The sequence below is a fragment of the Opisthocomus hoazin genome, chromosome 2 (assembly GCF_030867145.1).
Source record: "Opisthocomus hoazin isolate bOpiHoa1 chromosome 2, bOpiHoa1.hap1, whole genome shotgun sequence".
In the NCBI taxonomy this organism is placed as follows: domain Eukaryota; kingdom Metazoa; phylum Chordata; class Aves; order Opisthocomiformes; family Opisthocomidae; genus Opisthocomus; species Opisthocomus hoazin.
This window is the reverse complement of record NC_134415.1, coordinates 79550049-79567858: the sequence shown is the minus strand read 5'-3', so window position 1 is coordinate 79567858 and position 17810 is coordinate 79550049. Positions and strand designations below refer to the sequence as shown.

Below are 17810 nucleotides of genomic sequence, written 5' to 3'. Positions count from 1 at the left end.
GTGACCCAAAAGACTTTTTAGGTAAAAACTGTAGGGATTATCATACTACATAAGTTATTGTAATTTGATTTTTATTTAGTAAAGTGTGGTGCACTTGAAATAGGTAGGTAGTTAATGGTCTCTAAGTGTCTCTAGTAAGAAAGGGTCAGTTGATACTTTTAGTAATTGGAAAGAATGACCTTCCTTCCAAGTCATAATTTTAAAACTTGTAGGTATGATTAAACAGTTAACTCATTACATATCCTTGCTATCTGTTCAAAATTATATGCTTCTCCTTTATAACCTTGAGAGCTCTGAGTATTTGATTGTGGGTTTTTGTTACTGGTGCTTTTTGCCATCACCCATTCGTATGGCGTTGTGTACCATAATCACTGAGTTTTCTGGTAGCCTGAACCACAGAATGTCATGATTTGCCTTGACTACCTTCATAATATTTGAGAGTGACTGGCTTGTCTATTGAAATATTCTTAGAAATAGGCAAAAGAAGCCTGTTACCAAAAAGATTGTTTGTTGCAACATGAAGATTTACAGGACATTTTCAGTTCAGTTTCTCCGTGTAAGAGGAGTTTTAGAAAATACAAAAAGTTGAAAGGGAAAATTACATGTTTTCAATTTCATATTCTTCAAATATCATTATACATATTTGAAGAATAGGTTGTCAAGGTTCGTTTTGCGTAAGCTCTGCTGGCTTAATTTCTTTATGACCTGTTACATACTTTTCTGACTCTTAATGTGATAGCTAAGATATTAATGATTCTAACCACAAAAGATTGAATGTTAATGCATGTAGCTTGCCATATCCATGTTTGAACTACAGAGAAAAATACTAGAGGTAGTTGAATCTTGCCCATCACTTAAATTAGATCTCAAATTACTGGCCTTAAGATAATAGAGAAAAATGTTTTCCAGACTTGTTCTGACTAGTATTCTTCAAAATAGAAGAGTAATATAATATTCCTCCCTCTTTCTGCATTGAATGCAAGATCTGTATTTTTGACTGGTGGATCTTTACCTTCTCCTGTGGGTTGTTCATGCTTTCTGTGTACTTGAAACAGATGGTTTTTGACAATGCTGCCTAAGAGATTCTGCCTGTGCTGCTTTATAGCCTTGCACCAAGGATCACTAACAACATTTAGGTGCTCATATGGCTTAGAATACCAGATATACCTGCAATATGCACAAAAATAATTGTTGTGGTTTAACCCCCACCAGCAACTAAGCACCAGACAGCCGCTCGCTCACATCCCCGCAGTGGGATGGGGGAGAGAATCAGAAGGGTGAAAGTGAGAAAACTAGTGGGTTGAGATAACGACAGTTTCATAGGTAAAGCAAAAGCTGCACACACAAGCAAAGCAAACCAAGGAATTCATTCACTACTTCCCATCGGCAGGCAGGTGTTCAGCCATCTCCAGGAAAGCAAGGCTACATCACGCGTAATGGTTACTTGGGAAGACAAACGCCATCACTCTGAATGTCCCCTCCTTTCCTCCTCCTTCCCCCAGCTTTGTATGCTGAGCGTGACGTCATATGGCATGGAATATCCCTTTGGTCAGTTGGGTCACCTGTCCCAGCCATGTCACCTCCCAGCTTTCCGTGCATCCGGCAGCATGAGAAGTCAAAAAGTCCTTGGCTGCCTAGCAACAACTAAAAACATCAGTATGTTATCACCATTATTTTCATCCCAAATCCAAAATGCAGCACTATACCAGCTACCAGAAAGAAAATTATCTCTGTCACAGCCGAAACCAGGACAATAATACAAAATGCTTTCCTTTTAGTAAAGGACAAAGATTGCTCATCTGTATCCGCCCAAGCAGTTCATGCCACCGTATGATGGAATGGCTTTAGGTAATCTCAGCTGCTCTCCTACATTGTAACTCATTGCTAAGACTTAGGCCAATTAACACATTGGTTCCGTATTTGCATATGATACTACACAAGGCAGGCAGACCTTGAACCTATGTCCTTTTCTGAGTTCAGAGATGTCATTCTTCATCTGACAAAGTGGTTGAAAGGTATCACAAACCTATCCTTCAATATAGTTTGTTGAGTTTGATCTTGGTAGGAGATGTAAATAAAAGGTTCCAATACCATAGAGGAGTCATTGCAGTAATAGAGCTTTGGATTTCTTTCTCAATAGAACATGTTTATAGGTACTAGATGATTGCTATGATTAGATTGCATCTGCTTCTGTGTCATATATACTTGAGACATCTTGTATGAAGTTAAAAGATATTTTCTATTTAAAGTACATTGTATTCAGGAATAATAGGATGAGGGCTTAAAGGAACTTGGAAACTTTTGTTACCTGGAATCCTGGCATTTTCCACGTGAAGCAGTTGTGTCAGCCTGAATTCCGTATCCCAGTGATTTAAAACCCTTGCAGGAATTGAGCAAGTGGACTACAGAAATAGTACACTTCGTACAGGAGAAGGTGCATAAGACTCTTCACTCCCCGTTCCCCACAGTTCCTATATATGTACCAAAACCACTTTTCTAATAAAACTCTGTTTCTGTTAATGATAAAACTGTAGAGCACAGAAAAACAGTGCGGCAGATTCCTGCCATTAATGCTATTACATTTATTTCAAACAGAACAGAAGGGAAGTATTTTATTTCAGCAAGAGACTTGCTCCTTTTCCATCTCAAATTTTTTTGTTGTCCCGAGGACTGATGAACAGAATGAACAGCGGTAATGAAATCACTGCTGCTTTATAAAGACACTGAGTGGGGGGGGAAGAGTAAAGGGCAAAAGCACCTTTTGAGAGGAAGAGTTATTTGTCATTTTGTTTGCAATTCTGTTTTTCAAATATCCATCTAGTTATAACAGAATAGGTATATTAATTGAAACAGGTTGAATTTATTGACATGTTGCCTCAGGAAAGCAAGGAGTAATTTCTGACAATCATAAGGAAGCTAAGGTTTGTTTACATCTTCATCCAGCCATTGTGCCTTGCCATCTATTGTGATTGCTACAGAAATAAAACTTCTAAAATGTTTTCTCCATTCGTATATTTCAACAGAAGTGTCAACAGTGATGGCAGATTTGCTGATGAAGAGCAACAGTTTCCCTGGTGAGAAAAAATGATTTTTTTTTTTTCCTTCTCCCATTTCTCAGTATTCTGAAAGCTTAGATGTCATTCCAGGACTCCTTCAACACAGGTGTCTTCAATGAGGAAAAGCTTGGTGACAAGCAGTTGAGTTTCAAGTGGCTTACTCTACACTTTTTTTAGTAAGTGATTTCTAGAAATAGTTACAAAAGGATTAGAAGGTGCTGTAAAGAAGATATACTATGCCCTGTTTTCTGTCACCATTGCTGTCCTTATTAAATGCCTGTTTGACAGATTCTTTAAGAGGTATTCATCAACTGCTTCAGTAAGAGTAGCTTCTCTTTCGTGTGCGTTTCAGAGTTTTGGAATGCTTCAACAGAAAATTATAAAAGCAGGGGACAAGTGAATACTGGAAATCACTTCTGTCAGATTGCTTAAACTAGCTTCACATCTATGCCCAAAATATTAATTCCTTTTCTGCTCAAATAAAAGTATTCCTGGAGAGGAGTTAGATTTCTTTACTGAGGGGCACACCCATTTTATTTTGCTGTAGATGAATTTTTCAAATGAAGGACATGGTGTGAATATTAGTTTGTAGTATGATTTAGCTGATGTTGCTACAGATTCTCCAGACTTCTTTGAAGATTTGTCTTTTCTCGTAATGTATATTCATAGCTTCTGGAGTTCTCATAAATACATGGAAAGAGGAAATTAATGTACTCCTAACTAATCCTCCTCTATTTCTGCCTCAGTTCCACTAGCTATTGCGGCCACTAATTTAAGAAAGAAACAATTGAGTGGTGGGAAAGCCTTCACTGGTAGAGCTTTCTACAGTGTTTTCCAAAGAAAGTATGACACCTGCCCTTCCAAGAAGGTGCCTATTTTTGTCTAGGGTTAGGGGATACTGAGAGAAAATTTTTCAGAACTTTTAGTAGACTTCTGAGGAAAAGAGCAACAGGCAGCTGTTATCTCTGGTCTCTTCACTTGTGAAAGAGAGAGTGGAGTTCAGGCTCATTTCCACTGCCTACTCCAAAGGCAGTCTTTCCACTCTAGTTGTTAGTTTCAGGATAAGGTCTCCAAATCTGGGAGATGTAGGTCTTTAAAGTCCTTATTACCAATTGAATGGTAATTCTAGAATGGGAAAGTGTGCCATACAAGTGGTAAAGAAGGAATGCCAATTCAGGTAGGATTATAGGAGCAATGGATTTAGCCTTGATTTTTTTTAGAATGAGAATGCTTATGCAAGCTTCAAGTTAGGAGGATGAAGATGCTGTGGTTTGCACTCAAATATATCTAGCCTAGTATTTTAGGTGTATTTTACTGTTAGAATTAGGCTGTCAGTTGTCTGCTTCCTTAAAGACACTCTGCCACAAATAATGTTTTCTGTATTAGGCAGAAGATGCAAAGACTGTGAAGGATAAAAAGGATAAGGATATAGTTTTTCTGTCAACCTCTATTATTCGTTTAAGCCATACTATTTAACATGGGCATGAAGTTCTTCATCAGCAGCCTGTACAAATAAAATACTATATTCTTTATATTGCTGGAGCTGTCATAAGTAATGTGTGATGTCCATGAATGTGGAATTGTTATTTGTGCATTTTTAGGATGACTCAGAGTGTAGATGGTCTATTTGTCAACATATTTTTGCAAATTGTTGCCTTTCTACTATTTATCCTTTCTCATATCAGTGGTATCAGTTACAGTCTTAGTTACAGTTTTCACTCTTTGTTTTTGTTTTTTTTTCTGGTGGTGTTAATTATGATACAATCCTCTACAATTCCTGGAGTAATTTCAGGACATCTATATTATCAGTTCTTCAATTATTTGCATGCTTTTGTAAAGCTTTGTAGCTGAGAAACAGGACTGACTAGAGATTTGTGTAACTGATTTAATAATCTCTGTTTCTTTTAGTTGTCCACAAGTAATAGACTGTGTCTCCGTTATATTTGCTAAAAGGGAAATAGTCTTTCAAAATTGAGCTGTTATACTAATTCTTTTTTCTTTGAGGCACTCCTGTTACTTATTTCCACATTGTGTTTGTATCTATCTTGTTTGTCCCTGAGATGACATCATAGAAAGGTAGTTGAGCAAAATAGGGACACATTCTCTTAAGTGGCTCAGTGAAGGTCAATTCTTTGTCTGAAAAGATAGAGTGCCTTTCAAGTGCTAAGTTATCGGTCAGGAAGAAATCACCTGGTTTAAAACAAAACAAAAACCGCAAAAACATGTTCCCTACTATTCAGCCAATGAAAGACAATACAGAAAACTAATTCTCATGTCCTTTTGACAGCATTAAAGGTCTGGATAGTATAATTAAATAGGAATAAATGGATTAATGAAAAATGCAAATGTTAATTGGCATATGGAAAAATTAATCTCTATGAGAGTGAAGAATGATAAAGCAAAATACTAATTTTTCTAATTTTGCCAAAAGCTGAAAACAATTCCTGTTAGTTGCTTTGGCAAAAATGCTAGGATGTTGTTTACACTTCCTTTCAAAGTCTACAGAGCAATGTCTTGTTACTAAAATCAGTGACTGTGGTTTAGAGTTGGAACTCTAGTTTCCTGATCACTAAACACATGGTGGAAGAATCATGGTAGCAGAGGGCTTATGTCCTAAAGCAGTGGTTCCTAAGCATTGTGTAACTGAATGTTGTCTAGCAGATTGGTTGCAGTCACTCTTCCTTGCTCCAGTTCTACATCTGACTCCCCTTCTCCTTTGCCTTGGGGTTCCTGCACCACCTTGTCCCTTGCTGCTGACTCAGGGTCTGCTGCATCATCCTTCTTGCTCTGATTCCCAGGACCACCATTAGTTGCTTTTAATTTTCCCTGGAGCTGTCATCCTTCTTTCTGAGACAAAGCTGCTGAGTTTGGCTGTGCTCTGATAAACTTGATCTAGAGCCTTAGATATCTGCACCGTGCTCCTGAGTGCTCCTGCCAAGAGACCTGATGAGCAGTTCATGAGACCACAGTTCTGAATAATTTAGAAAAACAATAACTGGCAGTCAGTATATAAATAAACCATTGGCTGATATGCCAGAGGGTTGTGCAGCCATCTAGAGGGACCTCGACAGGCTGGAGAAGTGGATTGACAGGAATCTCGTGCAGTTTAACATAGGCAAGTGCAAAGTCCTGCACCTGGGGAGGAACAACCCCAGACACCAGTATATACTGGGGGCCATCCAACTGGGAGGCAGCTTTGTGGAAAAAGACCTGGGGGTCCTGGTGGACACCAGGTTCATAGAACAGCTCAAGTTGGAAGGGACCTCAAAAGATCATCTGGTGCAACCTTTTGTGGAAAAGGGAGCCTAGGTGAGATTATCTAGCATCCTGTTCAGTCATGTGTTGAAAACCTCCACCACACCTGGAATGCTGGGTCTGGTTCTGGGCTCCCCAGTGCAATACAGATATGGTGCAGCTGGAGAGAGTTGAACTACTAAGATGATGGAATCCTTTGTCTGAGGAAAGGCTGAGAGACCTGGAACTGTTCAGTCTGGAGAAGAGAAGGCTCGGAAGGGGTCTTACCAATGTGTATAAATACCTGAAGGGAGGGTGTATTGTGACACCCTCACTGGTTGTGTGACAAGAGCTCTTTCTTCTCCCCCATGGCAGGCAATCAAAAGAGGAAAAAAGTAGTTTTTTACCTGTGACTGTTCTTTTTAGAGACTTACTGGTTGTATATACTTTCGCAGCACATCCTTGCAGCTTTTGCCTTGGTAGTCCATATAGAATTTGGGAATTTTTAGTTGAAAGGAAAATACACAACTGCTTAAATAGCCAAATGATCCTTTAGCAAGAGAAGGCATGCCATGCTGGATACTGCTAGCATTAAAAATAAACCCAGATTACAGTGTAGATGTAGTCACACTCTGAATATATGTCAGTAACAGCTCAAAGAACAGTCGTTCTAAATGGCTTACCTGTTTCAGGATTACCCACGGCTGGGGGGACTGCGCTCTGATCTAGTCTGAAAGAACACATTTGTGCCTGGTAGTGCTTTTGATACATCTGACTTGCCTGAGCAGGCCCCCAGGATCTGCTTAGCATTGCTTTAAATCTGTTCTTCTTAACACTTAGTGACATGTCTTGATTTTTGGGTGTAGATACATCATGTCTGGCTTTCCAATGCACACAACGTATGTTTGTAAAATCAGATGTTCAGTACTTGTATTTATGTATAAACAGTCTGCATCTTTTACTTACTGCAGTGCCTAGGCCGTTTTTTGAGCCTTGTGCAAAGTTAGACATTGCTCTCCTAGATGTTTGAAGACCTGAAAACATTGATGTATCAAGGATCCAAAATAAAATTTGTAAAAATTTCAGTCACAGTTTTGGTTTTTAAATTATTTGGAAGAAAGGAAGTTTGTGGGGGCTGAAGAAGTTGGAATGAAGCAAAATACATTGGGGAGAAATTGAGTGACTATTGAGGGAAAATAGAAGAAAAAAGAAGAGACGAGGAAATCATCAGGGTGAAAAACTTGAAGGTAGAAACTGAAGGAGAGCTGCAGGCAGGGCACCCCAACAGCACCCTCTATTTGCTGGAGGCATCCAAGAAGCTTTTTGGTCACTGTTAGAAGACACTGAGCAAGGTGGACTTTCAGCATAAACTGTTACGGCTTTTGTGAATTTTTGTTACATAAATAGCTAGTGTACTTTTAGATTAAGTACCACTGGTTTTGTTTACCCTATCAAAATAAAGATGAAAAATAAAAGGGCTCTAAGGAGAAAGAATGAAACTACGAGGGGCTTAGATTTGCTTATGAGGAAGGAACTTGGAAGATTAGAATTGTTGTTCTACAGTTATAGCAAATGCTCTGCAGATATAGATGTGTAGAAATTGTATGCTCATAATTACAGTTTTCTAATGTCAGAAAAAGGGCATCAAAGAAATAAAAGGAAATTGAGAGGCAGTAAACTCTAATGCCTTAGAAATGTATTTTAAAATAAACTGAATCCCACCCCCCACCTAAATATTACTTTACTTTAGAAAATGCTGCTAGAAGTTAGCAATGAGGCCAATGTGTTGTTGAGAGCACATGGAGAATAAGACATCTTTCATGTGGCGGCAACACAGACTAAGGCTTGTCATCAGGAAGGAACTGCAGAAGAGGTTTTTCTGTGTGTGTCTGTGCTTACCAGTTTTATGTTGTCTTCTGGTCCACTAGAAAGAGGTAGTTGAAGACAAGCTTTTGGACTAACTAGACCGTATTCTGCTTCATATTTTTTATAAAATGTGTGCCAATGTGTGTTCTGTAAATTTTAGTATTATTGTAGTTTATGCAGGTGATGCTTCAGAAGGCAGTGTGCTGTGTGTTTTTCCAAGTATCTTCCTAGTTACCTTTTCGGGTTTAAGTGTTGCTGGTGTTTGAGATTTACTGCTCTGTGGAAAGTTTTGTGTAGAGCTGACTGAGAGAAAATGGTGTTTTGTTAGTGAGTCTCCATGAAGTGCTTGGATGTTAAGCCTAATATTTCTTCTATTTCTGTCAATAGAAACCAATTTGATTCTTCTGATGTCTTCAACCACCACCCCACCCCAAAAAAGTTGCCTTAAGCAGTCAGGTAGAATTCACCAACAAAGGATACTGATAAATACAAAGTTAAGGGTGCTCTGCAGAATCTTGTTATCTTCTAGATAACAAAGTTGGTAATTCATTTTCATTTCTTTCTTTAAAAATAGAAAATAAATGTGTTTCCAGACACCAGCTAGTGTATACTGTGTATGGCTTCCTCACAGTATTTACTCAGGGCATGCTGTGCACGGTCTGTATGTGAGTAGCTCACTGCCTTTGTAAAACTGTTCAGATTCCCGTTTACATGGGCTAGTCCCAGTTCCTGTCCTTCAAGGGAGATTGTCCACAGATTCAGTTTACTTGGGTGCAAGAAAAGAGGCTCATAATCTCTGGAGGAACAAAGTCCAGTGAGATCTTGGCACTTGCAGAAGCGGATAGTATGGGATTTACAGCCTTTTCCATACCTATTGCCCTTATCTTTTTCTTATTCCCTGTTGAAATCCCTTTTGAATTCCCTGTTCATCCCTTATTGCGCTGTCTCAGTTACTGTGCTCCTCTGTTCTTCTCCCACTTCTGTATTTTCTAGTTTTGCCTTCCAAAGTTGTAAGAATATGTAGATGTTAGAAGAACCTTACTATGAGGAGAGGAGAGAGTAATATCTAGAGGGAATGCCTTCAAGTTCAACAATTCAGAAAAGATAATAATGTTCTCTTTTCTGTCTAATTAAGCTTTGCTACCTCACTGATCAAAGGTGCTTGTTAGAGACAATTCTGTAGAGAAGCATTGACTTGTTAGTATTAGGCTATGTGTCCCTCTTAACTGGTAACTAAATAATGGGTGAGGCACCAGGCCTACATCTGTACTAATAATTAATAAAAATGAAACAAAGGACTTAGTCTCTGGCTTGGTGGCCAACTGTTGTGTCATGTGTAGTGTTAATAAAATGAAATTGTTTTTAACCTCCTCCCTACCACACGTGAAGTATTGGCTGGGAGTGTCCCTGCCTCCTGCTTGTCTGTGCCCTGTGCCCAGGCATTTGTCAAGGAAAGTACTACCTTTCTTGGGCCAAAACCGTAGCAGGGTCCATGCTAAGACAATAACTATGTGGAGAGGTGTGGCCCAAAATTCAGGCCCGTTGCCAGACTCTATTTTACAAATAAAGAGGTAGCCAGGCTCTCGGGTGTTTAAGGCTCCACAGTATGAGGGAAGAGCCCAAGCACTATTCCTCCACTGGGATCTTACGTTTGTGAATCAGACCTTGCTGTTGTGTGCAGCTGCTTTGGAGAGAACTAGCCCAATCCTTTGTTTCTGGGATGCAGTGTTTAGAAATGTAGCTTTCCCTGGAATACCACTGAAGGTGAGAGTTTGCAGGCTTATTAACAAGAGGCTCATGGCAAGAACGAACAAATAAACATCTAAACATGCAGAGTTTCTAAATGAATGCTGCTTTCTCTTAATTATGCATTCTTTCACCAGGGAAAAATGCTGAACACGCTATTGTGATGTTGGCTCACCTTCCTTTTAGAAGTCCTCATAGTCTGTGTAGATCCAAGAAACCAGTGTTCCTCATACGGGCTACTATGATCTCCCTTGTATGAGAGGAATAGATATGATCCAGTTGCCAAGTTCTTTTTTCTTCTGGAAATCATCAGAGCCTCTGTCAGTTGATTTCTTGATGAGTTCCTTATCAGATGATCAGATTTCTGCCAATTGACTTTGTTTCCAAGGTAACCACTCTCTTGACAAGCCAGTTCCCTTCAATAGTAGGTAACTTATTTTTTAGAGTAGGTTGATTACATTTTAACTGCATGGTTCTTAACAAGATATTGCTGCTTAAGTTTCAGCCCTGCATGAAAGTGAGAAGATAACAAAGAAACAAAAGTCTCTAACTAAAATGGGGTTGGCAGCATGGTAGAGATACATAAAGGGATTTTATAATCTATCACAGAATTCATAAATTGTGCATTCTCCCTAAAGATAAGCCTGCCCACCAGTCATTCTCATTTATGTACATATTCAGTGTATTCTTTTTCTGAAAATAATGACAGTTCACGTTAAGCTGTTTAACTTACAAAGATGTTGCCCAAACGTACAGATAGTTCTGTGAATACCAGCAGTGCAATAATCTGCTTTCCTGCTCGCATAGGTCTCTAAACTGGTTGATACTGGTGTTAAAGAAATCGCCGGTTCCAACCAAACTTTTTTTCTGACGAGTCTTCAGGTTACCACATCCTTTGCTTCAGTATATTTTCATCTGCTTTTGTTTCCTGTGGAACTTGTAGGATTGTCTTTGTTGAGGTTTCTTGAATTCGTCGTGTGGATTTACGTTTTAGGGGAAGATGCATAGACAGCATATAGTTACAAAACTTTTTCTGAGGAAAGCAAACTCAAACATCCATATTCATATGGGCAGATAGTATCATCATGCCTACGTATAATTCTCAAGATACTGATTTCTGATTATAGCTGAGTTAGTATTAGGCGACTGAAGTTGTTACTCTCTTGCTTATCCAGTGTCCTTTCAGGTTATAGTCTTAATTTCAGGGGTGACTGAGCCTCATAGAATAATTTCTTAAACTATTAAAGTTTGCAGGACAAGATAAATGGAACTAAATTTTGATTTCTGTTAGTACACTGAACTGTGTTTAATGTGTGCTGTAGAAACCCTCTTTCTTACAGATGGTCAGTCTATTTTAGAGCAGAGATGCAAGCCGTTGTCTGTTTTTCTTTTTTAAAAGCATTGCTTCCCCAGAGGAGTAGGAATTGCCATATATGAGCTGAAATAATTTCAAGATAGTTTGTGTAAGCATTTGGATTTTGGAGCACTTAAATCCTCATGCTGTAAAGAGAAATCATTATTCACTGTTAGCGATAATGAAGCAAGTGTTCCTCTGTAATGTGATTGCTTGGGAAATTTTTGACTGATCACAGCGAGCTATCCAGTCCCTTTTGTAGGTAAGTGATCTTACAAGAGCTTTGTCTTTTATTCTGTCTCCATCTGTTGATGGATGACTTACATCTTCTGTCTGGACTGGCAGACAGGATTTAGGCGCCAATCCAGCAAACCACTTAAACAACAGTTTAGCTTTAAGCCTTGTAGCAACTAAATTAACAGGTTAAAAAAATGGAAATAATATTGCTAACACACTACTGCTATCTTTAGAAGGAAATTTAGGAGATTAGGTTGTATTACTACATGAACTATAAATGGGATAAGAAGTGTTAAAGTAAATATATAATGAGAATAGAAAACATAGATTAAGACCTTTGTCTTTACTATAGAATTTAAAGGAGGAAAGATTCTTGTTTAATAGCAAAGAGAGTCTATATCCTGTATATTTCTTTTACATCAGTGCTGCTTGAGTGTGTAGCTAGGCAAACAGATTTATCACAGATGTGTGTAGTAGTTTCCTCTGGCAAAAGAAAGATTAATACGTTCAGCAGGAAGGATGGCACTACTGTTGCTTCACAAAGAAAGGACAGCATATGTGTTTCTTGTACTAACAGAACTAGTGACCACTGTGCAGTTAGCAATAGTTCACATTTAATATTTACATGAAAGGTTACTAAAGTGTTTGTTCCTTTTAAAATTCTTCTCGTGAAGTCTTTTGTAAGTGTTAATTCTATCAGAAGAAATCACTTTCTTTGTGAAGTGGATGAACTTCCAATTTGAAGCTAGTTGAGTTTATATTCAGTTAATGAAACTGATGAGAGACTAAAAATTGGATCTTTCTGAGTTCAGTTTGGTTCAGCTTTCAGTTTGATTGCACAAGTGGTGATGCTTTAGGTTTTGTGTTCCTTGATGGTGACCTCGTGTGGTGTGAACACGTCAGTACGTCTGAAGGAGCTTTCTGTAATACATACCGGAGGAAGCTGTGTTTATATGTCATTTTTAATGAGCAGGTAACCTACTGACTTAGTAAAATAACTTATAACCTCTTCCAATTAGTTATTAATATGCAGATCTCATACTGCATGCCTGTGAAGGAAGAAGCATTTTGGGCATTATATTCTGATATACTTTGTGTGTGTCTATACTGTATCTTTTAGTGACCGGTTGAAAAAGCCTGGCACAAGTTCACCATGGCCAAGGACTACAGGCTGGAAGAGAAGGGTAACAGGTACTTCAAATAGAATCTCCAGTCTAAAAATGAGAAATATATTCAAATAGAAATAATCTGGTTTTTGTGATTTGAAGATAATTTTCTTATTTATTCACTGAACAATATTTTTGATGTTCTAGTTGTACTGGTTTTTTTTACTGTTGTTGGTAAAGAGAAACAGTATTCAAGACATCTTCACTCTAAAAATCTGTTGATATTTTCTCTCTTGTTTTTCCCATATGTAGGCTTCAGAATTTGCCAATCCGTTAACACCTTGTTTGCCCATCACTTTTTGTAAACTGGCATAGTTGCACAGAAACTATTTAATAAAGTTATGCCAAGCTATGTTAGCTGAAGATACAGATTCTGGATTGCCGTGTAGGCATACATTTTGCTAATTTTACATAACAGATTTTAATTAATATTTGCTGATATCTGGCATGTTTCATACATGGCAAGTGCATATTGGAGAGTCTGGCATGGAAACCTGAAGTTTCTAGTCTGCTATTATTATTTATTATTTATTACTACTTTTCTAGAACTGAGAAGTTGCACTATTCTGGATCGTTCTGGCAAAGGCTATAATGTGCTGTGCTTTCATTCCCTTCAGAGGAGCTGAGAGTATTTACCATGTCATGGGAGTTAGTATTCTGTGGGGCTGTATTTTCTGTTTATAAGACTTTTAATTTATTTGTGCTGTTTTATTGGTGCTATTGAAAAAGTCATGTGTGTTATTAGGATTGTTTCTTTTTATGTCGTCTTTTTTTTTGACATTATGGAGCTTCCTTAGTTTGTGCAGTAGCAATTCTCGGTAATTTATTCTCTATAATGGGGTCCTGGGGGGAGTGTTAATTTACAGATTATTTCTATTTTCTGATATGATTTGTGTTTATACTTTCAGATTTTAGAGAGGAGGTAGACTGTTTTAATATTGATATATTCATAGTTACTCAGTATTCTGTGAAGAGGCTAAACATGAGAAGTCAGGCAGTACACAGCTTTTGAAAGCTCAGTGTTGCTAAGGCTCTTGTATTTACATGCTAAAAACAGCAACCAATAAATGTAGACTGATTAGTGATTTTTTTTTTTTTTTGACCAGAATGCAAAGCTGTGGTTAAGACCTATGAAAAACTGAGACAATGAACTTCCAACTTGCTGAATTCTTTTGCTTGACTATTTTTGCTGTTTAATTGTGATTCACTCAATTAGAAGGTTCAGGACAGCTTCTGCAATATTTTAAATACAACTAGTGCCATATCTTTTTATCAGCACCTTAAAAATCTCCCAGGACAGAGACACATGCAGATTTACAATTTATTAATGTTGCTTTTGTTTATAAACATGTATTTTCTGTTCATTCTTACTGCGAGGATTAATATTATTTAGTAAAAGCTGATTGTCTTTTTTTTTTCCTAGTTACAAGCGATAATTGTTTAACAAAAATATGCCATTATGACTTTTAGGTTGTTGTATTTTTCTGATGAATGTGAGACAACTGCAGCAGAGTGCACAAAAAATCAGTTCTTTTTGTTCTCAACTAAACATTGAATAGCTTTGTTAATTTGTTTTCTAGTGAGGAGTTTGGTCATATTTGCAAATGCATACGTGAACTATTCTATTTCTTGCTTAAGAAAATTAAGCATGTGCATAGTTAGAAAGTCAGTCTCATCTTTCAGTTTGAGAGGTAGCTACAAATTGGAAAGAAAAGAAGTAATTGAGTCAATATGTGGGTTTTGTGGCAGGAAGGAACAGTGCAAACTATTCTAGTGTTCTCAGTTCAGCTGTGCTTTTATATTATCTGGAGCAGAACTTTCACTTCACTGCAAATGCCGCATAGTGTTTTATTAATTAAGCTACTTGTTGATCTAAATAAGACTAACTCATTTGATCTAGGAAAAAAAAAAAGCTGCAAAATAATAGTAGTATTACCTAATAACATATACTAATATGGATATATGCACATAACAATATATAGTTATTGTAATAACATACCAGTGTATTACTTACGAAACAGCAGCATTTTTGTATCATCTGTTGAAATAGATATAATTGATAGATTAGTTCTGTGTGAAATATAGGTAGACAGTTAATACAGGTAGACAAAAAGAGTCTGGACTCTTTTTTTAAAGAGCAAGTTTTTAAAAGAGTCAGGGAGCTTTTAATTGTTTCATTGTTCCAAGTAATGCTCATTAGACAGTAATTTTTTTAAGGTCTGAGATAACTGTTGTCATGATGCAAACCTTAATATCAGTGTTCTCATGTAGTACAGTATTTTTTGTGTTTGATAATGATTACGGTAAGAATTTACATTGTCATTTAAATGCAAAAGCTGGTAATGAACAGTAGGAGACACTTTCTGACAAACAAGTCACTTAAAAAAATTTATATATTCTAGTCTTAATGACTTTCTTCATGTTATTTAGTGGAGTTGTGTGACTTTTATTTCTCTATTTAAAAATAAAAGTAAACAACAACAAGCCGAACCCAATCTTTATAACAACTTTGGCAGCCTGCAAGATAAGGAGCTTAACCTAATCTTGAACTCCAGAAATATGCCTACATGCACTTTACTTACATTGTAAGCAATTGTTAGATCCTTTAAAACTTAAGTTGCACAGAAACTCTGGCTCTCCACCTGTAGTGGGCCAATGGTCAAGACCAGAATTCTGTCACTTCACATAGTGCCAGGTGAATGTGAAAAGGGTGTTCAGCAAGTTGGAATAATTCTCAGTGATACTGCATCCATATGCAAGTCAATCCTGGAACCTATTTTTTAGTGAACTGTGTTTTACCAACTCCCTTGTCCAGTCTGAAAACAGATTCAAGCTCCCAGTCTTGTTTTCAGAATTCCAGACCGCTGATTTTTTGGTCTACTAATTTTTAACTTGATGTCTGCTGATAGATTTTTTTTTTTTTTTTTAATTTTTTTTTCCTTTGAAGTAAAGTATAAAAAAAGCTGAAGTATTTTTTAAAACTTCTCTTTCTGAAGTGGACAAGGTTTCTGATAATGAATGGTAGCTCTTTCTTAGTCACTGTGGGGGAAATTGCTGAAGGATGGCCAAAAAAACTGAAAGTTGGTTGCCTTCAAGGTTTCTGACATGTTTATTGGCAGCAAAACATCCTTCATACATCTGTAGTTCGCTATTCATTTCCCAAGATACTGTGTGAGAAATTGTTTAATGTAACAAAGAATAGGAGGGAAACATTCATTTTACAAAAATTTAGTGAAGAAGTTCTCAAAACTGATTGCATGAAGTGGTTAGAATTGCTACCGGGATATAACAACTAACAAGACTGTTTTTCCCTAACTGAACAAAGAGTCAGTTAACCAAGCTGAGTGCAATATTGTGCATGTGTACTAGATAAAATTGTACAACCGTAGAGGATTGTCTGTAGTATGGATAGTTTTTAACACAGAATAAGCTGTCACGTGGACACAGAGCTGAAAAATAGTAGGACGTGTTGATGTAAAAGGTAGTCATTACCTTCCAATTCAGTGTTCAAATGAAACATTAATGTCAGCAAACAAAAACAAATCTGGCTTTATAGTGCAGCTTTACATATCAAAACATTTATTCATCTAGTTTTTTTGAAGCTTTTTTTAAAAAAAAATGTAAATAAAACGAAAAGCTTGAATAGGTAGAATTACATGGAGTATAGCAAAAATGTGACATTTTTTAGATTTTTTATTTCTCCTGACTGAGGAGTAAAGTATTTGTAGCTATTTATTTGTGTAAAAGTTGAAACCTTCACTGAATATGTGCTTTTATTTTGAATGTATTTTGAAGGCTTAGAGGATGAAACAAGAATAAATGAATCAGAAGAGGAAGCAATCTTTTGGCATGTAAAGATTCTACCAATTCTGCATGAACTGGAAAAAGGTGGGTAATACTGTTCTTGAAAAGATGTATTTTCTGTACCATTTCCTGCAGGAAGCGTGGGACTCATTTGTGTTTACTACAAAAGAATAACAGTAGTTGGACTATGTAGCTTTTTATGCTTTTGTATGTTCAGTGACTTTGCAGTGTACAACTGGCCTGGGCAACTGGCTCTAGGTGGCCCTGGTTCAGCAGGGGCTTTGCACCAGAGGTCCTTTCCAACCTCAACCATTCTGTGATTCTGAAAAAAAAAAACCTGGTTTAGAGAAGATCTTGTCTGATTACATTCCCTCATTTTAGACAATCTAGCTCTGCCAGCTTAGCAGTCAGTGGTGAGGTAATAATTTTAAGAATAAAGTACTGCACAGATGCACTGTTTTAAGCATAGACTGTATTGAAGATCTCAGTTAATTTTAGAAAATTATGGAAATCTTAATGAAAATTTCCATTTGTGTTTAAAGTGTTAGATGTTTCAGAAAAGTATGTAATGACCCAGACCATTGAAGCAAAATTGTGTAAATTAAGTATGGCTTGAAAGAAAGAACTCTGAAATCCATTTTAATGTTTCATTCAAAAGGTTGTTTTGGTGACTTGTATAGACATTATATTTATTTGAATGGTGGCAATATAGGAAGTACATTTGTTTTTACAAGTGGTTAAAAGTGAGTGTCAAGTTAGGGGACTGATTCTGTTTTACAGGATCTTTTGCAGTGTTCATTGTAGCATGGTACAGATGAGAATTTTTTCTGCAGTGTTCATTATAGCGTGGTATGGATGAGATTTTTTTTTTTTTGCATAATTTTGCAGATGTTGATGAGTATGAAACACCTGTACAGTACTGAGTGATTCCCAAGCTATATCATTGTTTTAAAAAGACAGGATTCTCATTCCCACATCTGTCACTGACGTGTAGAAAAACAGTGAACAGGAAATTTGAAAACAGCTATGCAGTTTCACGTTCTCATTGCTTAATGCTGAGATTGCCAAATACGAGCCACCGAGTTAGTTTTGCGTAGTGAGATGTTCTTTATAGGTAAGCAAAATATTATTTAGAGGTAAAAATCTGGTCAGGTCTTTCCCTTGTCATGAATGTAACTAAGGAACATCAATTTTCATGCCCCTTTTCTTCCCTCAGTCTTTACTTGATTTGCTTTCATTCATGGCCGATACACTGGAAGGCTGTGCTGCCATTCAGCGAGACCTGGATGGGCTGGCGAGTTGGGTGGAGAGGAACCTCGTGAAGTTCAACAAGGGCAAGTGTAGGGT

At 37.2% G+C, this 17810-nt stretch overlaps 1 protein-coding gene across 12 annotated transcripts in view; it reads left to right on the top strand.

The window, feature by feature from the left end:
* Positions 1-17810, top strand: part of ARMC2 (armadillo repeat containing 2) — a 104419-nt gene that overhangs the window by 44371 nt on the left and 42238 nt on the right. For all 12 annotated transcript variants that reach the window (XM_075414257.1, XM_075414256.1, XM_075414253.1 and 9 more), the window contains 3 exons: positions 3024-3074; positions 12614-12684; positions 16455-16547. In XM_075414257.1, coding sequence (XP_075270372.1) covers positions 3024-3074; positions 12614-12684; positions 16455-16547 — 215 coding nt within the window. The remainder of the gene's footprint in view (positions 1-3023; positions 3075-12613; positions 12685-16454; positions 16548-17810) is intronic.